Raw genomic sequence first — 23,594 nt, 5'->3', positions numbered from 1 at the left:
GTTAAAGATAGGCTATATTTCCCACTGACACCTCAAAATTGTACTACTCAGTTACTTTCTTTTTCTTTTTTTTACCACTGTGAGCTTAATTAGAGAGAGAGAGAGAGAGAGAGAGAGAGAGAGAGAGAGAGAGAGAGAGAAGGATGCTCATTGCAGCACACATACACTCCCTCCTCTCAGGCTCCAGCCTCCATGTCGTCTCTCTCGGTGTGTGATGATCATCAGTTGGTTTATTTCTCGTTGCTTATTGTTGCCTGCCTGCAGCCCTTTTCACAGTCTACACCGTCTTCTTCTTCTTGTTCTTCTACTTCTTCTTCTCACCTTCAGCTTAACAGGCTTTGTTGTTTTACAGGAGTGCGTCTACCATGTCTGGTGATTTGTTTTTCAGGAGGAGGATAACAGCATTTAATGCAGATAAATGTGCTTGAAATAAATGACAGTATACATGGAGACAACACAAGACTGCGCCTGTGACAAAATTGTGCAAGGTAAGAAAGCATTTATTCTATATAGCTACAAACATATAGTGTATTTCTCTACATCTTGTTATAGTTACACTCCCAGGCAGTGTTGTGTTGCTCACCTGGGATGTGTTGCTCAGGAGACAGGCTTCACTAGGGATTCACCTGCTGCTGACACCAATAGTTTAATTAAAGTTGCTCCTCTGAACAGAAAAGAAACAAGACACCGCTTTGCTTTGTGTGTTCCCTCAGATGTAACACCAAACTATATTCTATATCTATCAATCCTCCACATTCACTGCCTGCAATACTGTCCCGCTGCAAAATGCTCAGCTCCACGCTTCGTAGTAGTGTAGATGGTTAATGGTGGTTTCTTCTAGTGGTGGAGGAAGTATTCACATCCTTAACTTATGTAGCAATGTAAAAATACTCCATTACAACTTGTAATTGCATTGAACATGCCACTTAAGTGAAGGTACATAAGTATTATTTGCTAAATGTACTTAAAAATCAAAAGTAAAGTACTCATATGAACAAAAATGGCTCCTGTGAGTGTTATACTATTATATATATTATTACCAGATTATTTTTTACTGATGCATATTCATGTGTAAGTAGCAATTTATTGTTGTAGTTAGTTGACGTAGAGCTAATTTTATCAGTTTTATATCGGATAAATTAAACTATAACAATGCATCATCATACAGGATGTTTTGTATTTAAACTCTCCATCTGTAAAGTGACCAGTAATTAAAACTGTCAAATATACTGTATGTAGTGGAGTAGATAGTAGCATGAAATTATAATATTTATGTAAAGTAAAGTATACTTAAATACTGTACTTTATTACACGGCTGAGTTGAATACTCGATTCTGACTGGTCAATCATGGCATTCTGTGGTCTGTTATTTCTGTATAACAGACCGTTTCTATGTATAACAGACTGTTGCTATGGGCGCAGTTCAGATGTCGGACTCTGGCGGACCGTTTTTGTGTCAAAATATTAATTACTTCAGCAAGTAGCCGTGTAATAAGCGGGATAATGTACAGCGAGCCGGTCATTGTTATGAAAGAATCTTCTTCTTTCACAATAATGACCGGCTCGCTGTATATTATCCCTTACTTAGTAAATGCAGTGTTGGGAAAAGTACTCAGATCCTATAGCAATACCACAGTGTAAAAATACTCTGTTCCAAGTCCTGCATTCAAAATGCACATAAGTATTAGCATCAAAATATTGTCAGCTTAAAGTACAAAAAGTAGAAGTACTCATTATGCAGAATGGCCCATTTCAAAATAATGTGTATTATATTATTGGACTATAATTATTGTTGCATTAAAATGTCACTTTAATTTTGCAGCTGGTTAAGTTTTTAATTACTTTATATACACTAACTTGTGAATTCCCCCTGGGATTGATAAAATCATATCTTAACCTATAATAATACAACAACATCTAATTTATTTGTTGATTATATTTTGTATTAATAATCTAAATCTGCAAAGTAACTAGTAACTAATGTTGTCAAATACATATAGTGGAGTCAAAAGTACAATATTTGCCTCTGACGTGTTGTGGAGAAGTATAAAGTAGCAGAAAGTGGAAATACTCAGGTGAAGTACAAGTGCCTCAAAATTCTACTTAAGTACAATACTTGGGTAAATGTACTTATAAGTTACATTTCATCTCTGACTTATTCACTTACATTTTAGGGAAACCCTTGAGAGGACCGCGGAGAAGATGGCGTTCTGGAAGAGAAATACTCACATTGGTACGACTTTTTTTATTTTCTAGATCTAAAACAATGTAGAGGAGAACAACAGGAACAACTGGTTTAGTGTGCAGGGTAACTGGTTGAGGATTGAGGTGTGTAAATTGTAGAGAAAAAAAAGCAAAAATTGAAATTATAGCTTCATCTTTTGTTTGTCTTTCAAAAACTGGAGACTTATCTTGTCTCTCAGGCAGCTAATCCTGTCCTGGTGCACTGCACTGGTTTATATAAAGAGATCAAATGAAATAGTATACTCTAGCCTCAGTGTGGTTTGTGTGTGGTGTGCATTTATTTGTCATTTGCAGCATCCTGTAATCACTCTCCGCCTCACACACAGAGGAAGGTGACCTGGACAGACTCAGATATTTCCATGTTTTTGAATTGGATTCAAGTGTATTTAGATATAACATATATTTTAAATGAACTAATAGAGAACTTTAAGTATAGTTATTGTGTTGTCATCCTTTTGGAAAGAAACATTTCCTGTAGCTAGAGAAACTGATCACCTAAAAGCTTCCTGTATCGATGTTACCCTCAGGAGGAATATGGTCTGAAGCATTTCCTGAAATATTTATGAAACATTTCACTGTAAGCTGCTCCAAGTCTTTCTCAATAAAAGAAAAAGCTCCTCCAGAAATAAGTCTGTTAAAAAAAAACGACATAATTTTGTGCTGTATTAAAAAAACAATATTGCGTTAACACCTCTCCTAATTAAATGCTTAAGCAGACCAAAGCCTTTCTTAATAATTTATCGTCATAGTAACTGATAGCAGGATGAGGCCAGTCTGATGTGTGAGAAGGTCTATCCTGTTGCAGCTCGGTGCGTGTGCGTTATGCATAATTCAACAATGATTTAACCTCATTTGGAAATAACAGATCTAGCAGTGAGCTGCTTCAGCCTTTCTGATAAATGGTTTTGTCATGTTGCAGATGACTGACATCACTTGGTTGAGATTGTGAATATATTTCCTGTTGAGACTGTTTAAGAAGCATGACCAAGGTGGGAGTGATAATGAGCCATAATGAATCACTTTGACGTGTGAGGTCTTTAGTTGTTGGGTAAAAAGGGCAAGCTCAGACAGAGACCACATGCCGCAGACACTCCTACAGCTATAATTTCACAATACCATTCAGTTGACTCACACAAAGAGGTGTCCAAGCTTTACTGTCCTTTTGAGGTTAGATCGACCATATTTAGGTGTCATGGTGGATTCATGTGCATAACGAAAGGATAACCCATCATAATGATGCTATAAGAATTGATATGGTGAATGATACTGTGTGAAAGAAAAGAAAGGTACCAAAAGAGTAATGGCCAGCACAGCTGTGGACTTGTGAATCTTAGTGCCATACAAGTAAAAAAGAAAATTAGCTTTTAATACAAAAGAGGAAAAAAAGGCATAGCTGACTGGAAGTGTCCGTGGATGTATAAAGAGATCTGGATACAGCGTTGGAGGCGGGCTCCCGTTTATTCCTATGAGAGTTGGCGCATTAAGCTAAAATGGCTTGATTGCCAAGTGATAAAGTACCCGGATCATCCAGTGATCTTTCGCATCCATTGGGCCAGTAGAGCAGGAGCAGTAGCGTTTCCTTTAACTCCGCCTCCCAGCCCTCAGTCCAGCCTCGGTCTGGGTCTCATTCACATGAACGGAGGAAGGAAAATAACTGAATTCGGCTATTGGTGCATTTTACAACTTTTAGGATCTAATGATTTAAATAAGGGCTATTAGAGTGTTCATACTGGGTAGCTGATTTACCTCAAGAAAAATTATCTCACAGTTACAGAACTCTCTTTTCCAAAGTCTTTTTTGGCCCAATGGCATCATGTGATGGACACGGAAGTTGTAATTCCACTGTTTGGCCACTATGAAAATCTGATTCAAAGCCAGGTGCTCTTCCTGGGGGCTTGGAAGTGTCATATGAGTTATGTGTAGTTGTAGATAAATGGTAAATATTTAGTTTTAAAGGGTGGGTAATATTTAAAGTTGCTCTATACGAGATACAGAGCATTAATATAGCAGCAAACAACTATTTGCTATGTAAAGATGTAGAGGAGTAATGTCTACCTGAGCAGAGAATGAAGCGTGCCCCACTGGCTAGCTCAAGGCCGCCGTATGACAGCGGCCTTGGAATCGCCAGTGGAATAGCGGAAGCACCCATCGTAGCACCCACCCTCCGGTTCCCCCTCAGGTTAACACTGTTAGCTCTGTTAGCACCGTTAGCTATGAGCCGCCGGCTCACTGTCGATATGCTGAGAGCCGTTGAGAGGCAATAGAAATGCTCCCAATCCTGCATTTACCTTTTTTTCTCTCACATATCTTTATTTATTTTGAACATAATACATCTTTCAAGTCTCTTGAGACCTCTTCCCCCCATTCACCCTTATAACCACCCATGAACTGTGAGCACTCGGTGTAGATGATTGCGTACATATCTATACAAATTCCCACATGCAGAAATGCATACATACCTGCCTGTTTGAGAAAGGTACAGTCTTATTGGTACATGTCAAATTCAAGAAGCTACATTATCAGGTATTGATTCCAAAAACGTAAGGTATAAATCCCATATTTTATTAAAGATATGACTTCTTTGTTTGACTGCATTCACCTTTAATAACAGTCTCCGCTTCAGTGGTTTAAAGAAAAGCCTTCAGCTATATTGCAGTGGTATTTCTTTGTACCACTGCAATATAGCTGAAGCTTTTCTTTAATCCAGGTTCTCCCAATGGAAAGTCTCACTGCTACTTTAAACATAATAGTCTGAAGTATTATATTATTTTCTAAGGATGTGTAATCTCTATGTGTTCTATGTATGTAGAGAAGGAACGCCACGTGAAAGCCAATGCGCGGGACTACAATGACAAGTTTTCTTATGCAGTAAGTAGACCTCAAAATTACATACATGCTTCACTCACAACAACAAGTGCAGGCTGTGGTTATTTCATCACTGTTTTATATCTGAATGTGTGCTTCTTCAGGACAACCACATCAAAACCTCAAAGTACAACGTCTTCACCTTCCTGCCCATCAACCTGTTTGAGCAGTTCCAGCGGGTGGCCAACGCTTACTTCTTAGTGCTGTTGATACTGCAGGTTTGTGGGCATTTATTTGCTTTTATGAATGTACTTTTTTTGTGGGGAGATAACCTGCTTTTCTTTTCTTTAGTTAATTCCAGAAATTTCCTCTCTGTCATGGTTCACAACCATCGTGCCTTTGGTGTTGGTGCTGGTCATCACGGCTGTGAAGGACGCCACAGATGACTATGTTAGTGCACTTTTTACAGCTCTTCTAAATGCTCCTCTTTTATCTCATATGGAGAAATTATTACCCCTTTTTTTTAAATTTCAGTTCAGACATAGGAGCGACCAGCAAGTCAACAACCGCCAGTCTCAGGTTCTCATCATGGGAAGGTACTTTATCCTCTTAAGATGCTTTGTGTAACTACTGAAAAGCCAAATCACATGCACAAATGATTATATACTGTGTGTTCAAGAACATTTTATATGGTTTAATTATTTGTTTTTAAATTCCAAGTTTGCAGAATGAGAAATGGATGAACGTTCGAGTGGGAGATATCATCAAACTAGAGAATAATCAGTTTGTTGCTGTGAGTAAAAGTACTCTGCGAATTGGATGATTTTGTGCTGCTTATTTATTTTATTAGAGGATGTTCCATTCTGACTCTCATGTTCACATTAGAGAAGTTCAGGTCAACAATTAAACGTTTCTTCTGGGCGATTCAGAAGCTCTTGTAGGTTCAGTGGTGCAGAGATTGACTTATTGAGTGTTTTATATTGGTTTTTACTCACAGGCGGACCTCCTCCTCCTCTGTAGCAGTGAGCCCTATGGACTGTGCTATATTGAGACTGCAGAGCTAGATGGGTAAGTGCTGAAGTGAAACTGAATAAATCTAAACTGCAGTCGAACACCGTATCATACAAGTGAGAAAGGAAACGTGAGATTCTTGTAGTGGATTGTTTTTACAGAAATTCATAGTGTATGTGACTTAAAAGCTGTCACAATATCAGATGTTCACTACATGATTATCATATGGAACATTAATAATAATGCTATCAATGCATCTTTAACTTTGTTTATTGTGCGTTTTTAAGAGGCACTGGATTATTTACACAATATTATTATATGTTCATATAACATGATATCAATATTTCATTTTTAAAATATCAGAGTTATCTTCAATTACGTAAGTAAAAGTAGCAATACTACCATATAGAAATAATCCGTAAAACAAGTAAAAGTCATGCAGAAAAAGTACAAAAGTATTAGTTAGCATCAAAATATACTTTAAGTACCAAAAATAAAAGTACTCATTATGCATTTCAGAATTATAATTATAATTATTATTAATATTATTAATATATTATAATTATATATTAAATGTTACATTACTGGATTATAGTTATTGATAGATTAATGTACGTATTACTTTAATGTTGCATCTGATAAAGATATAGCTAATTGTAATTATTTTGTATACTGTAGGGTAACGTGAATTTTATCAGGGGATCAATAAATTCTTCTTTTAATCTATAATAAGTAAGGGATAATGTACAGCGAGCCGTTCATTGTTGTGAAATAAACCCCAATGCGGCATCTTGCATTCGCCCTGAAGGGGTTTATTTCATAACAACACACGCTAGCTGTTCATTATCCCGCTTATTACATGGCTAATTCTTAAGAAATCAATAATTTGACACAAAGACGGTCAGCCAGAGTCCGACATCAGAACTGCGTCCATAGCAACGATCTGCGATAAAGAAATAACAGACCGTAGAACGCCGTAATCAGAATCAAGTATTCAACAAAGCTGTGTAATAATTTATTTGTTGATTATATTTTGTATTATTAATATTATTATTAATATGCTACCACAATCATTTTGGAGAGTAAATAGTACAATATTTGCCTCTAAGTTGTTTTGAAGTAGAAGTATAAAGTAGCATAAAAAATGGACAAAAGTACAAGTACCTCAAAACTGTACTCAAGTACAGCACTTGAGTAAATGTACTTAGTTACTTTCCATCACTGAGTACCGGGATATGGCGACACCCATAATGTGACTTTTCTTAACAGTAAACTGGTTTACTGTCACATTTCTACGTCACAACAGAAGACAAATTATTTTTTTCCATTTCTCACCAAACAGAGAGACGAATCTGAAAGTTCGTCAGTCTTTGACCGTCACCTCAGATTTGGGAGATATCACAAAACTGATGGACTTTGACGGTAAGAGGTCCCTTGACATATTAGTTTATTTTTACATTTGTGTAAATAAATCCCTTGTGGACACCTCAGGCTTTCTGTATGTGGACATGTCTATGGATTTCCCTCCTGCAGTGATGACTGATGTTGGTATAAGACTGCAGTTTCTTTGTTCTTCAGGAGAAGTCATTTGTGAGCCACCGAACAACAAGCTGGATAAATTCACAGGAACTTTATTGTGGAGAGACAATAAACACCCTCTGGATAATGAGAAAATGCTGCTGCGAGGTTGTGTGCTCAGAAACACTGAGTGGTGCTTTGGGATGGTCATCTTTGCTGGTATGATTTTTTTATGCTTCCATTATCCACAAACCCTCTCATTATTCTCTCAACACTGACAGTTGTTTCATCCCTCCAACAGGTTTACAAACCAAACTCATGCAGAACTGCGGAAAGACTAAATTTAAAAGGACAAGTATCGACAGATTGATGAACACTTTGGTTTTGTGGGTAGGTTGTTTGTTGCTTTTACATGGAAGCTTTTATTTAACCAAAACAATTTTGTAAGAACATAAAATGATGATCTCTATTTCAGATCTTTGGCTTCCTCGTTTGTATGGGTGTTATTTTGGCAATTGGAAACACCGTTTGGGAGAGCTGGATCGGCAGAAACTTCCAGGTGTTTTTGCCGTGGGATGAGTTTCAGAGCAGCGCTGTTTTCTCTGGCTTCCTCACCTTCTGGTCCTACATCATCATCCTCAACACTGTCGTGCCCATTTCACTCTATGTCAGGTAAGGACAAAGATATTAAACATGTTGACTATGGATGCAAAATGAATTTCAGCGCAAACTGACAATATCTAACCGTATCGTACCGTACCGTACCGTACCGTACCGTACCGTACCGTACCGTACCGTATCGTATCGTATCGTATCGTATCGTATCGTATCGTATCGTATGTTGAGTGAATTTCCAAAATGCTATATAACTATTCTGATGACAGTTTATATTGTTGCTCTGACAATGTCTAACATTTCTTTTATGTAATGTAAAAGTACCACTATTTGGTTAAACCTTCCTTCAGTGTGGAGGTCCTGCGGCTCGGCCACAGTTACTTCATTAACTGGGACCAGCGGATGTACTCCAGTCAGTCGGACACGGCGGCAGTGGCTCGCACCACCACGCTGAACGAGGAGCTGGGCCAGGTGGAGTTCATCTTCTCCGACAAGACGGGCACCCTCACCCAGAACATCATGGTCTTCAGCAAGTGCTCCATTAATGGACAGACGTACGGTATGGACCTTTTTAGAAACTCTTTAAAACTTTAATACTGTTCTGCAATCAGTCTTTTACTAAAATTGGGTTACCTTTTACATTTAGAAATCATAATAATATCACTGAATAATTAAACAAATAAATGAAATGAACAAAGACAACTACAGTATATCAACTGACACCTCCATCATACCACTTGAAGACCACACTGACTGACATTTTCATGTGTGTTTTATCTGTTTTAGTGAACTGGTTTATGATCGTTGGATAATTCACTGATCATTAAAACATAATGAAATTCTATAATTATAACTTTGGGAAACAGGAATTATGTTATCCATAAAAATGGTCAGATTTAAAGAGGACCTATTATGCTTTTGTGCTTAATAACTAACTTGATCAATTACTGAGGTGTAATTGATCAAGTTAATTATGGTCTCGTTCTATTTAGTGTGTCACAGCCATTTCAGGGAGCCAGCATGCACAATACCAGGGCCTAAAAGGAACAGGGCCATAATTAATGTTATTAATTACGCCTGTGATTACCCTAAAATAACATGTCAATATGCCTGCTGTGAAAAGGACGATTTCAGAATCAACAGTTTCACTCTAAAAAATATTGTGTCAGTTTGTACTTCCACACATCCATATTGATCCCCAGTACAGAACTATCTATCACAGTGGCATATTTCTGATATTTAAATCATTACTTTATCTTTTTTTTTCTTAGGTGACGTCTGTGATGAATTTGAGCGGAAGGTGGAAATTACAGAAGTAAGTGAGTTTGCATATTAAAGGAACAGTGTGTAACATTTTTGGGGATCTATAAGCAGAAATGGAATATAATATTATTAACTATGTTTTCATGTGGATAATCACCTGAAACTAAGAATTATTGTGCTTTTGTTAGCTCAGAATGAGCCTTTCATATCTACATAGGTCCTCTTTACAGAGTCTGCCATGTTGCTCTGCCATGTTTCTACAGAACGGACAAATCAAACTCTGGTACCAACTCTGCCACCGTAGTTCTCTGACACGCTTGTGAAACTGCGGTAACATGAGCTGCAGAGTGTAAAACAGTGGTACCGCCAGCCGCCGTCTGACTTCCGTATCTCCTACAGTAGTGTTATTATGGTAAGGATGGCCACTGAGCGAGGCGAACAGCGTTACCACGGTTTAGCACTCGGCGGCTCACGTTACCGCAGTCTTGGAAAGGGAGGAATGAGCGGAGGGGTACTCAGTTGGTTGCAATCTACAACCACACCACTAGATGCCACCAAATCCTACACACTGTACCCGTAAGAAGCATAAATCCTTAACTCTGGAACAACAATACTAATAAAACAATAACTATGTTGGTGGTCCATGTTCCCTCAGAAAACAGCCTGTGTGGACTTTTCCTTCAACGCTCTCTGTGACCGAAGGTTTAAGTTTTATGATGGCAGCCTGGTTGAAGCCGTTAAACTGGAGGATCCAGCAGTGCAGGAGTTCTTTAGACTGCTTGCTTTGTGCCACACTGTCATGCCGGAGGAGAAGAGCGAAGGTAAGCTGTGCACACGGTCCAGATGTAGCACCAGTAAAAACAGAAATATATATTGAAGTGGTTCTGATTGATGTTTCTGTTGGATGACATGAAGGAAATCTGGTGTACCAGGCTCAATCACCTGACGAAGGAGCCCTGGTCACTGCAGCGCGAAACTTTGGGTTTGTCTTCCGGGCCCGAACGCCCGAGACCATCACACTGTATGAGATGGGACAAGCCGTCACCTACCAGCTGCTCGCCATACTGGACTTCAACAACGTGCGCAAGAGAATGAGTGTCATTGGTTAGGTCTTCACTTATAACAGCAGCACTCTCTTTAGCCTACAAGTAGTCATCATGACATGATGTGCACATTGATCATTTAGAAAATAAGACTTCCTATTTAACATTTTTCAATAATACCTGTGACAATTAGTAATATATCTTTATTTTTCCAAGAATAGCGTGAAGTTAAAAGTCTCTATGTACATGCTTCTATTTGCAGTCTGCAATCAATGTACTTGATTTATGTATGCAAATAGGATTTGATCCGAAAAGTGATGTTGTGTTCTCTTGCTGTGTTTTATAGTGAGAAACCCGCAGGGAGAGATTAAATTGTACTCCAAAGGAGCCGACACTATTATCTTTGAGCGTCTGGATCCATCCAGTGAAGACCTCATGTACACTACCTCAGAACATCTCAATGTAAGTGTTGTTAGATTCGATAACATCACTCAATAACTACATTTTTAAATAAGTGCACTATGCATTTAAGTGCACTATCCGTCTGTATTTAAAGTAAACCAGACAAAGTACTAAAAACATCAAGTGTGCTTACATAACACTGATGTCTGCTGCAGCTGTTGATGCAGGTAATGTTTTGTCAATTTCTGAAATAGCTGGATTGAGATTGTATTTGTGTCTCTACTGAAAAATATACAATTTAAAGGGTAACTTCGGTATTTTTCAACCTGGATTATATTTTCCCATGTTTTTGTGTCTAACTGACTAATAGGGACAACAATTCCTGAAACTGGTCCAGTGTTGAGGGAAAGCGCTGTAGACGTAGACTTGTTTTTGCCAGAACAGGCTCTAATTGTTATTAATTGATTGTAATTATTATTAAGTGTCTGACATTATGGAAAGAGCCTCGCTCAAGGAGAAGTCTCTTTCTGAAATATACGGATATTAAAATTTCACAACAAGACTTCTCCTTGAGCGGGACTTGGACACAATAACAAACAGATCAAGCAAAACAAAAGAAAAGTTTTATCTCTCTGAAGACTCCTTTCCATAATGTTGTCAGACACTTATAATAACAATCTGAACCTGTCAGTGGCAAAAACAAGCACTTTTAGTGAATGTAACGTTACACTGATGCTGCTCAATTGCCCTCGCAGCTCGTTTGGTGGCTGCCGGTTACAATGTTATCCTTCAATACTGGACCAGTTTCAGAAATTGTTGTCCCCGTTAGTCACTTAGACACAAAAACATGAGAAAAATAGGCTTCAGGTTGAAAAATACCGAAGTTGTCCTTTAAATATTGAATTGTGTGTCTGTCACAGCAATGAATGCTTATTTAAAAAAAATATATGACTACCAAATTCAGTAAATTGTTCACTTTACTTTTGACAACACGCACAGTGCCCTGTACAACTGTTATAGGAGTTTGCTTTTCAACCATGTTCTCTGCAGGAATTTGCTGGAGAAGGGCTTCGAACGTTAGCTCTGGCCTACAAAGATCTCGATGAAGATTATTTTGACGTTTGGATGAAGAAGCTCTTATTCGCCAGCACTGTGATTGAGAACCGCGAGGATCAGCTGGCTGTTCTCTACGAGGAGATCGAGCAGGGCTTGAAGGTAACATTGACATCCTTTTGTTTACATCCTTGAAGCGATAAAACTCATTTAGCCTCTGCAGACTGACTGCTGTCCTGGTTGAAGCTTCTAGGAGCAACAGCCATCGAGGACAAACTCCAGGAAGGAGTCCCAGAAACTATTGTCTGTCTAAATCTAGCCGACATCAAGATCTGGGTCCTCACAGGAGACAAACTAGGTAGCATAATTCACCTAAATTAATTAATTTTTGACCAGAAAAAAAACTGATACTGTGAAAATCTACAGAGATGTAAATTGTATAAAACATTTCAGAGACAGCGATGAACATCGGCTACTCCTGCAACATGCTACGAGACGACATGAACGAGGTGTTTGTTATCTCTGGCCACACACTGCTGGAGGTGCAGCAGCAGCTCAGGTGAGTTTTGATTAGACTGGTATCAGGCTATTAAATGTGCATTATCAGTGGTTATAAGGCTCATAGATGTGGGTCATTAGTAGGTTTTGTCATCTATTCACATGGTTGATCACCAAAAGAAGTAATAAAAGAGGATGACAGCAACCTCAAGTGACCGTAGTAGTTATGACAGGAGCAGAAGCGGAAGTGAGACGCCGTAGCATAGACAGCGTGTAACTCCATAAGAGTTGGAGGTTGGTGGCGATGAATGGGAGAGCCAGGACACCGGAGTGCTCATCCCGTGTGAAACCAACAACGGAGTTGTCTTTGTATTCACAAGTGTTAAGTTTCCCTTTCACTTTTGAAACGTAGTTGTTTTAAGCCAAAACACAATGTTATTCCCTATTCTTAATTAAGCTGTTTTATTTGTGTTCAAAATGTAACGTTTCATGCATTTTTACAACGTTTTGGTTTGCAGTTGTGCTTTCACTTTTACAACGTAGTGGGTGTAAGCGTAGTATGCAGTGGGCAAACTCCGGGTCTGAAAAGTGAAGCCAATGTGGAAGTGCCTTAAACTTGCATTATTTCTAACAGCCAGCAGGGGGCGACTCCTCTGGTTGCAAAAATAAGTCTGATTGTATAGAAGTCTATAAGAAAATGACCCTACTTCTCATTTGATTTATTACCTCAGTAAACATCGTAAACATGAGTTTATGGTCTCAATCGCTAGTTTCAAGTCTTTTTCAATACAGCATGATGTTCATTTAGTAAAGTATGGTCTCATGTAGAGTAAAATAGACCATAAAGCAGGGTATGCTTTAGGGCATGGTTACCTTGTGATCGCTACCACGGGGTTGTCGTGTTTTCGTCTTACAACTTTAACCTTTTCACAGTGTGTTTTCAGTTCATGAAAGTTAATTGTAACATTGTAGTCACCTAATAATGTATTATTCAGCGTTCGGTTGTACTTTGCGCGCACCTCTCGTGTCACTTCTGGTTGCAAAAAACCAAGACGGTGACGGCCAAAATGCCGAACTCAAGGCTTTAAAACTGCAGTCCACCCACCAATGTGTGACGTCACGGTGGCTATGTCCACTTCTTATATACAGTCTATGGTAATAGAAGCCCTACTGACCCACATCTATGATGCCTGTAGTGAGCGTCAACGCACATTTAATGGACTGATAACAGTCGAATCGGGTGCACACCTCATGTGTGGAAAATCTTGAAAATTCAATGCCTATAAGTCATATTTTATCCAGTTGACTCAATAAAGCTTCAATAAACATGCTGAAAATGTATGTTAACTGTCTTTCCTCTTTCCTCAGGAGCGCTAAAGAGCACGTTCTGGGCCTGAGTGGAGTTAGCAGTGCAGGAGATGTTGAGAAGGCAGATATGTCTGCAGATGACTCAGTGTTTGAAGAAACCATCATTGCGGAGTACGCTTTAGTCATCAATGGACACAGTTTGGTAAGATATGTTACATTATTTAGCATTTTCCTTTGTTCGAACTATGAGTTTATCCTCTGCTTGTTTTTATTTCGGTACTGATGCCTGCAGATTTGTTACTAAACGGTGTTTGAGTTGCTGCCTGCTGAGTCTGCTGCTGACGGTGCCGAGCCTCTAATGAGCTGCTGAGGGCCCTCGGTTCTATTACAGGTTTTCATTAACGTTAATTTCCTCACAGTGGAACTGGTCCCTCGCTGTGCCCTGAGCAGCGTGCACGATGCAGCAGCAGCCCGGTGGAAATGTTACACTGAGCTGTTACTTGGTGTTTGCTCTGCAGGGGGCTGACGTTAGAGGATGGTAATGATGGGTTTAATACGTGTGATGTGTGTGTACTCCCTGCAGGCTCACGCTCTGGAGCCACAGCTGGAGCACGTCTTGCTGGACTTGGCCTGCTTGTGTAAAACAGTCATCTGCAGCCGGGTCACTCCGATGCAGAAAGCCCAGGTGGTGGAGCTGGTGAAGAGGCACAAGAGGGCCGTCACCCTGGCCATCGGAGATGGAGCCAACGATGTCAGCATGATCAAGAGTAAGTCTCACTCATAGAGCCTAAGATTTAGTTTCCTCATGTCATGACATTTGGAGCCTAGTTTTGTTGTTTATTCCATATTTTAGTTTCAAAGGGCACATTTTTTTCCGCAGCTGCTCACATCGGTGTCGGCATCAGCGGTCAGGAGGGGATGCAGGCTGTTCTGGCATCAGATTTCTCCTTTGCTCAGTTTCGGTACCTGCGGCGGCTCCTGCTGGTGCACGGGCGCTGGTCCTACTTCCGCATGTGTAATTTCCTGCGCTATTTCTTCTACAAGAACTTTGGCTTCACGCTGGTACATTTCTGGTACGGCTTCTTCTGTGGTTTCTCAGCTCAGGTAAGAAGAATACTACGATATATCATGAGGCCTGTATGACTTTTGAAAGTTTTTCCTTTTTGTGCCGAGTTAATTATGTACGTCAAATATCCCATTTCATAGATGTACAACACCTTTTGTCTCTTACCTCCCTTCTCCTGATTGGTCATAGCGGTTAGTCTGTTTGCCTTTTTATGTCTGTAGGATTATATGGTCTGTAAGTTCTGTTGACGATGGTCCTTTAACCGAAACTTAGTGTCACATATTTTCACATTGTGTCACCTTTTGCACATGAAATCAATTAATTATTTTTGCATATTAAAGGAACAGTGTGTAATATTTCGGGGGATCTATTAGCAGAAATGGAATATAATATTCAAAGCTATGTTTACATTAGTGTATAATCACTTAAAACTAAGAATACATAGGGAGCAGGGGATGCTTAGTTTAGGGCATGGCTACCTTGTGATTGACAGGTCGCTACCACGGGGTTGTCGTGTTTTCGTCTTACGACTTTAACCTTTTCACAGTGTGTTTTCAGTTCATGAAAGTTAATTGTTAATTCACAGAGTCCTCTATGTTGCTCCGCCATGTTTCTACAGCAGCCCAGAACGGACAAACCAATCACTGGCTTTAGAGAGAGCCTTTCACGTTTTTACGTTACCTGAAGGCCACCATAGTTCTCCCACATGCTGCAGAGTGCAAAACCGTGATACCGCCAGCCGCCGTCTGACTTCCATTGCTCCTAAAGTAGTGTTATTATGGTAAGGATGGCCTCTGAGCGAAGTGACAGCGTTAACATTTGTGCACTCTGCGGCTCACGTTACCGCATCTTGGAAAGGGAGGAGAGAGTGGAAATCTTACACACTGCACCTTTAAGAGCCTCATTTACTTTTTTTTCTGTCAGTGTGTGGGCAATTTTACTCTGAAATGGCACACTATCTTTTGAAAAGCTTGGATTTAAAGGCACAGACCATTTCATATTTCTTTTAATTATCTATAAAATGTCCTCTCTCCACAGACTGTGTATGACCAGTGGTTCATTACCCTCTTCAATATAGTCTATACATCTTTACCAGTCCTGGCGATGGGACTTTTTGATCAGGTAATACTGTTAAATATGTGATGATAATAAAGCACTGACTCAATTAGTCAATATCAAGTGGTAAATAAACTCTTAATTTCTTAATTTGGACTAAAGTCTATTTATTTTTCCAGCAATCGTCTGAGCCATCTTATACTTTCCTTTTTGTTTTTCTTTTCAAGATACTGTCAAGTCATACAGGTGAATATTTTATTACTGTATAGACCTCTTTTACTGTATCATGATTGGTACCTAAATATCTAACCCTGCAGTAGGTACTACACTAAATGTAACTAATGTGTGACTAAAACCCTTAACCTTATTAACCCATATCAATATCGTATATTCTAACATACTGAATTTACCATCTGCCATACAAGCCTTCAATATGTCAACCTATCCCTACCATTATCTATAATAATATCACATAACACTCATGGTATCTGTTTCCTACAGGACGTCAATGACCAGAACAGCCTTCGATACCCGAGCCTCTACAAACCCGGCCAGCAGAACCTTCTCTTCAACAAACGCCAGTTCTTCCTGTGCACGCTGCAGGGGATGGGCACGTCATTCCTGCTCTTCTTCATTCCCTACGGAGCCTTCTCTGTCACGGTGAAAGAGGACGGCTCCAACTTTTCTGACCATCAAGCGTTTGCTGTTACCATAGCAACATCCCTGGTCATTGTTGTAAATGTTCAGGTGAGAGTACAAACAGACAGAAATAGCCCCGTTGATTAGAAGCAACTATATTTATGATTAGAAAGCAACTATGTTTATGATGCCTGCATCTGTTCCTAGATTGGACTCGACACTCACTACTGGACAGCTGTCAATCACGTCTTCATATGGGGGAGTCTGATTGTGTACTTTGCCATATTATTTGCAATGCAAAGTGACGGCATGTTTGGCATCTTTCCAAGTAATTTCCCATTCATAGGTAAGTTTAGTTCAGTTGAATACATGTGAAGAAATAATACTGATGCATGGAAATTGAGTTTAAATCTCGAATGTGTGTGTGTCCTCAGGCGCGGCTCGTAACTGTCTATCAGAGAAGAGTGTGTGGTTGGTCATTCTGCTCACCACGGTGGTGTGTGTTGTGCCCGGCTTAGTCGTCAGCTTCCTGAGAGTAGATCTCTTCCCAACGCCAACAGATAAGGTACAATAACTTTGATGCATCTACAGCGTTGGTGCAAGCGATGAACACTTCATTAACATTACTCATAGGGCTGTATTTCAGTGGCGGGAAGACATTTACTTACGTGCAGTGTTAAAATAGATGTACTTTACTTGAGTATTTCCATGTTTTGCTATTTTATACTTCTACTGCATTACATTTCAGGGGGACATATGTACTTTTTACTCCATTACATTTCATGTAATCAACTTATAAAATACAATTTCGGAAAGAACACATAGTTAAGGATTAAACCAGCAGTTCCCAGCCTTCCTGACTTGTGACCCCTGACAAAAAATGGTGTGGTTACCAAAACTTCCCAGATGATTTCCTAGAAATGACTTTGAGGCCTAAAGAGGTCAAATTATCCAATATTTCACAATAAATACAAAGATTAGTGAAAAATTGAAATAATTTATATAGAGCTTTATTTTTCCTTCTTTCCTGCCCCATTGATCATCTTGTGACCCCTCAGATTTATCTTGTGACCATTTGGAGGGGCCTGACCCCTAGGTTGGGAAACAGTGGACTAAACTACCCTTACTGTTTATAAAGTAGTTAAAACTAGTGACGGCTATTTACACATTGATGCATCTAATAATGTCACACGGGCCACTATATGCAGAACAAGTACTTTTACATTTGATGCTGTCAGCACATTTTGCTGATGATACTTATATGCTTTTACGTATGTATTTTAACAGGTTCGTCATCTCCAACAGTCCAGAAAGAGACCGGGACCTCAGGAGCAGAACCTGAGGCGAGTTCGCAGGACGAGCTCCCGCCGCTCTGCGTACGCCTTCTCTCACCAGCAGGGCTACGGAGAGCTGATAACCTCAGGAAAAAACATGAGGATGAGCACCGTGTCTTCTGCTCGCTCCCCTGAGAGAGCACCACACAGCCCCAACTGGATAGAAAATGTGTTGAAGAGAAAGAACGAAGTCTCTTGTGTCTCTGATGAAATCACAGGAGCAGCAGAGAGCAGCAGCAGAGCAAAAACTGACTCAACAGCACAATGACTGTAACTACACTACAGGGTACCGTATGCATGGATCCCACAGACCAAGCACAAGGTATGAGTGTCCTTCATTTGGGTGAATTCATGCTCAAATTCAACTACACAGGCATACCTACATTTTTTTATTGGTGTGGATTCTGTTTAATGTTAAAGGCCAATCAAAACATGATCATCTTGAGAAAACATCTCCAAAAACCAGCTGATTGAAAACAGATAACTTTTTCATCTTTATCATGTCAGGCTTTTGTGTAATGTGTAAACTCAGATTACGCACATTATGCATGAGTTGCCAAAGTTAAAGAAATATTTGTCCTCCTGTGTCAACTGATCTAATTTGATCTTTAAGTGCTTGGAGCATTTATTCAATACTATTTTAATAGAGATGTCCTTTTCTGACTGATTGATGTTGGGACATTTCAGTACCTTAAAGTGGCAGTAGGCAGTATATTTTTGGCATCATTGGGCAAAAATTCCATAATAACCTTTCAGCATATTGTAATTCAAGTGTTCTGAGAGAAAACTAGACTTCTGCACCTCCTCATGGCTCTGTTTTCAGGCTTTAGAAAATCTAGCCATGACGGGAGACTTTGACCAATCACAGGTCATTTCAGAGAGAGAGCGTTCCTATTGGCTGTGCTCCGGTCATGTCAGACATGTCAAACAGAGCCATGATGATGTGCAGAAGTCTAGTTTTCTCTCAGACCACTTGAGTTACAATATGCTGAAAGGTTATTGTAAAGAAGATTCCATATCCTTTCATGTATTATCTACCTCAGTTTATGTTGCTTGAATATCTATGCCTTGGTTTATATCATTACCTATCTTTTTGCTAAGTCCCGCCTACGGCGCATTTCTATTGGCTGAGTAGCCTGTCAATCAATCCTCCGTAGCAGAGGTAAATCGTCTCCTTTTTCTGTTGCTCCAGAGAGTTGCGTGTCAAGTGAGCTATTACAGTAGTTGAGCTATGTCATTAGTACTTTACAGTTTGGACATTTTGGACAGTGAGAGCCTGTGTGCGTCCATTGAGAAGTAAGTTTCCTTTCTCTGTTTGAGTATATGTCTTAAGTTGCCAAATAAGGGATGCATAATTGTTAGCCATGCTCGTTAGCAGAGTTAGCTCTGTATCGACGGTGTTTATGTTTCATGCAATGTGTAGCGATGCTGTAAGTACTGTTATGGAGTGAAATGGTGATGTTTAGAAGCCTAATATAGCCATGTGTTCATAAGAGATAGTGCATATTATTGAATGTTATTTTATTAGCTATAAAGTTGTTTATCCTGTTAATTGATAGCACTGTGCAAGAGTATTAAGGATTACAGTTTATTATTATTATATATATGTTAGTTATATGGTGAAATTATATACATAATTCTGTATTCTGTGGAGTAATGCTGCAGTGTTGTGTGTAATGCTTCACATATAATTGATATTCATTTAAGTCTTTATTTCTTTGGTTACAGAACCACACACACACCCAAAAGGACACTATACTTCCTGTCTGAAGTGTATAAATGCACAGTGTGTGAAGTTTATAATAAAGTCCACTGAAGACAAATCCACCTCAAGAGCATTTTTACTGATGTCCCACGGTGATTACCCTATCCTCCCAGCAAAGTAATAGTCAAGAGCAGATCGCCTTGTCCGATTTAACATATGGTCCTTCGAGCCGGATAGTGGTGGTTTCCGTGGAATGAAGATGTCTTCACAACGGTACACAGATGTGCGGCCAAAGCGTCAGGTACATCCTCCGGCCTACCTGGATGATTATGATGTCACCCTCCCTGGTCTGAGGCAACCGCCGCCACCTAACTTAAGTCGCACTGTGCACCATCAAGCAGTAGAACAGCCACTACTCACCAGAGAGGGTTACGCCGAGATGACGCCCCTCACTCATTGGCAGAGGTACAGCCCATGGAGCACCGCGACGGATGAGCAGAGTAACCAGTATACTCGCGGTGCCGAAGCTGCTCCGAGTCCTGCATGGATGAGCACCACTGAGGATGCCTATGGCATGCCAATGTCGTTCCACCATCCAGCTTCAGCTGCTTCACCTGAAGTGCTAAGAGCTATTAGGCAGCTTCAAGAAGAGAATCAACGTTTGCAGATAACCATGCTGGACATGAAACGTCAAATAAAAGCTAGCCCTCCTCTACCTTCTCCACACCCTCCTCAGCCGGTTCCGCCACCACGGGTCTGGTCCCTCTCACAACCTGAGCAGCCACCTCAGCCCAACAGTCTGCCTGTGCCAGCAGTCAATACTGGCCATGCCCTTCGACCTCCAAACAGAGATGATGAGGAGTATTGGCCACTACCACCACCACCGGTCGTGGATGAGGATCAATTATCAACCCAACCACCACCGATGGACCTGGTGAGTGACCTAACAGCTCGTATTCGCAGACTAGGAGAGAAGCCTCTCCCAAGCCCTGACTACTGGGACTCAGACAGTGGTTCTCAAGCATCAGACGAGCCAAGGAGGAACAGGGAGGAACTAGAGTAGCCGAAATACAGGAACTGACCGATGCCCAAGCTTGGCGCTACGTGGAATCCGCCAGTAATCCGGCAGATGATCTTACACGAGGTTTGTCCTTGCAGGATCTTGCTACGGAGACTCGGTGGAGTCAGGGCCCAGACTTTCTGCGACAGTCACCTGACCACTGGCCAACCAAACCTGCTACTGAAGTACTCGATGATCCAAATGAGGTGAGGAAGCCAACCTTCTGCGCTCTGTCCATCACATCCCATGACCCAGCACTACCAGATATAGGGCAGTTCAGCAGTTTCAGAGAGCTGGTTGAGGCAACTGCACTGTCTCGTCACGGGGCGGCTGGTCTGCAAGGTAGCCCTTCGGCAGACGCTCACATAGAGGCAGAGAGGGAAATCTTGAGGAAAGCTCAAGAACAATGTTTCACCGAAGAGCTCAAACAATTAGTAGCAAGAAAACCGGTATCATCCACAAGTCGCCTGCTCACTCTGGCTCCAGAGTACGACGAAAGCACCAAACTCATCCGGGTGGGTGGAAGACTACGGCGTAGTCATCACTTAGAGCCTGACACTCTTCACCCTATTGTCTTGGACCCAGCTCACCCAGCGACAAAATTGATCATTCAGGACACTGACCATGAATTACGACATCCCGGATCAGAACGACTGTTTGCCGAGATTCGGCGTAGATACTGGATTCTTCGAGGGCGAGAGGCCGTAAAAAGACAGCAGCGTACCTGTGTAGATTGCCAGAGATGGAGGGCCAAACCTACCATTCCAAAAATGTCTGACTTGCCCAAATCCCGTCTGCGTCTCTACCAGCCAGCATTGGTAGCAATGGAGTGGACTGCTTTGGGCCTCTCCAAGTTAAAGTGGGCAGACGCAATGAGAAACGGTGGGGAGTCCTGTTTAAGTGCATGACGACTAGAGCAGTCCACATAGAACTCCTGCCCAGCCTTGATTCTGATTCCTTTCTTATGGCACTGCGGAGATTTATCGCACGGAGAGGAAAGCCTGCAGAGCTTCTGTCCGACCAGGGGACAAATTTTAAAGGCGGAGATCGAGAACTACAAGAGGCGTTCAGAGCTCTGCACCCTGACCTTCAAGCACAGCTGGCGAAAAGTCAAATCAGGTTCGCATTCAACCCGCCAAGTGCCCCTCATTTCGGGGGGACTTGGGAACGGGAGATAAGATCCATCAAGACCGCCCTAAATGCCACTGTGAAGGCACAGATTGTCACCCAGGAAGTGCTTAACACTGTCCTCATTGAAGTGGAAGGAGTCTTAAACTCAAAACCGTTGGGGTATGTATCTACAGATGTGGCAGACCCAGAACCCATCACGCCAAACTTGCTCCTCATGGGGCGGCTCGACCCGGCATTGCCCCAAGCCGTCTACCAGGAGTCGGAACTTCTAAGTCGCCGTAGATGGAGACACTGCCAAGTCCTGGCTGACCAGTTCTGGAGACACTTTGTGAGGCATTACTTGCCTACATTACAGACCCGCTCCAAGTGGTGGAACAACTCAGAGAACCTCCAGTCAGACACAGTGGTCATGGTCGTTGACCCACAACTGCCGAGGGCGTCTTGGCCAGTCGGACGAGTGAGCAAGGTCCTCCCAGGAGCAGATGGACGAGTACGTGCTGCTGAGGTCAAGATTAACGGCAAGACGTATATGAGGCCGGTCGCACGCCTTATCAAGCTCCCTTCCATTCCAGACGATGACATTGACTAAGTGAATCTTCTCCTTGATAGCAAATATGGGCCGCCATATTTGGGGCCGGCTGTAAAGAAGATTCCATATCCTTTCATGTATTATCTACCTCAGTTTATGTTGCTTGAATATCTATGCCTTGGTTTATATCATTACCTATCTTTTTGCTAAGTCCCGCCTACGGCGCATTTCTATTGGCTGAGTAGCCTGTCAATCAATCCTCCGTAGCAGAGGTAAATCCTCTCCTTTTTCTGTTGCTCCAGAGAGTTGCGTGTCAAGTGAGCTATTACAGTAGTTGAGCTATGTCATTAGTACTTTACAGTTTGGACATTTTGGACAGTGAGAGCCTGTGTGCGTCCATTGAGAAGTAAGTTTCCTTTCTCTGTTTGAGTATATGTCTTAAGTTGCCAAATAAGGGATGCATAATTGTTAGCCATGCTCGTTAGCAGAGTTAGCTCTGTATCGACGGTGTTTATGTTTCATGCAATGTGTAGCGATGCTGTACGTACTGTTATGGAGTGAAATGGTGATGTTTAGAAGCCTAATATAGCCATGTGTTCATAAGAGATAGTGCATATTATTGAATGTTATTTTATTAGCTATAAAGTTGTTTATCCTGTTAATTGATAGCACTGTGCAAGAGTATTAAGGATTACAGTTTATTATTATTATATATATGTTAGTTATATGGTGAAATTATATACATAATTCTGTATTCTGTGGAGTAATGCTGCAGTGTTGTGTGTAATGCTTCACATATAATTGATATTCATTTAAGTCTTTATTTCTTTGGTTACAGAACCACACACACACCCAAAAGGACACTATACTTCCTGTCTGAAGTGTATAAATGCACAGTGTGTGAAGTTTATAATAAAGTCCACTGAAGACAAATCCACCTCAAGAGCATTTTTACTGATGTCCCACGGTGATTACCCTATCCTCCCAGCAAAGTAATAGTCAAGAGCAGATCGCCTTGTCCGATTTAACAGTTATTATGGAATTTTTGCCCAATGATGCCAGAAACGTTCTGCCTACTGCAGGTTAAACCCACAACTATATCCTCTTTTATCCATCAAGTTTTTAGTCGACATTTGACCAGAAAGAGTGAAAGGGAAAACTGCCTGGATGAGGTATGATGTGATAAAAATCCTTGAACAGATTTAAATGCAGAATGCTGCAGTTACATTATGTACATTACAGTACAGTGTGCCTTAGACCACTTAGCCTCCACCATCTCTGCTCTTTAATGAAGTGAAAATTGCTCGAGTGATG

General features: G+C 40.8%; 1 protein-coding gene across 1 annotated transcript; it reads left to right on the top strand.

The window, feature by feature from the left end:
- Positions 1-322: 322 nt before the first annotated feature.
- atp8b4 (ATPase phospholipid transporting 8B4) lies at positions 323-18,691 on the top strand. The gene is made up of 28 exons (XM_074632476.1): positions 323-488; positions 2,175-2,233; positions 5,054-5,112; positions 5,214-5,327; positions 5,401-5,499; positions 5,584-5,645; positions 5,770-5,842; positions 6,047-6,117; positions 7,403-7,482; positions 7,639-7,797; positions 7,880-7,968; positions 8,054-8,250; positions 8,544-8,752; positions 9,465-9,508; positions 10,112-10,277; positions 10,372-10,560; positions 10,846-10,961; positions 11,952-12,116; positions 12,201-12,312; positions 12,408-12,513; positions 13,821-13,962; positions 14,344-14,527; positions 14,641-14,864; positions 15,865-15,948; positions 16,384-16,629; positions 16,729-16,867; positions 16,956-17,086; positions 17,809-18,691. Exons 2-28 carry the CDS (start codon positions 2,203-2,205, stop codon positions 18,121-18,123), a joined length of 3,606 nt encoding a protein of 1,201 aa, XP_074488577.1. The 5' UTR covers positions 323-488; positions 2,175-2,202; the 3' UTR covers positions 18,124-18,691.
- Positions 18,692-23,594: the final 4,903 nt, after the last annotated feature.

This window comes from Sebastes fasciatus, chromosome 4 (assembly GCF_043250625.1).
Source record: "Sebastes fasciatus isolate fSebFas1 chromosome 4, fSebFas1.pri, whole genome shotgun sequence".
NCBI classification, from domain to species: domain Eukaryota; kingdom Metazoa; phylum Chordata; class Actinopteri; order Perciformes; family Sebastidae; genus Sebastes; species Sebastes fasciatus.
This window is presented reverse-complemented; position numbering and strand designations above follow the sequence as displayed.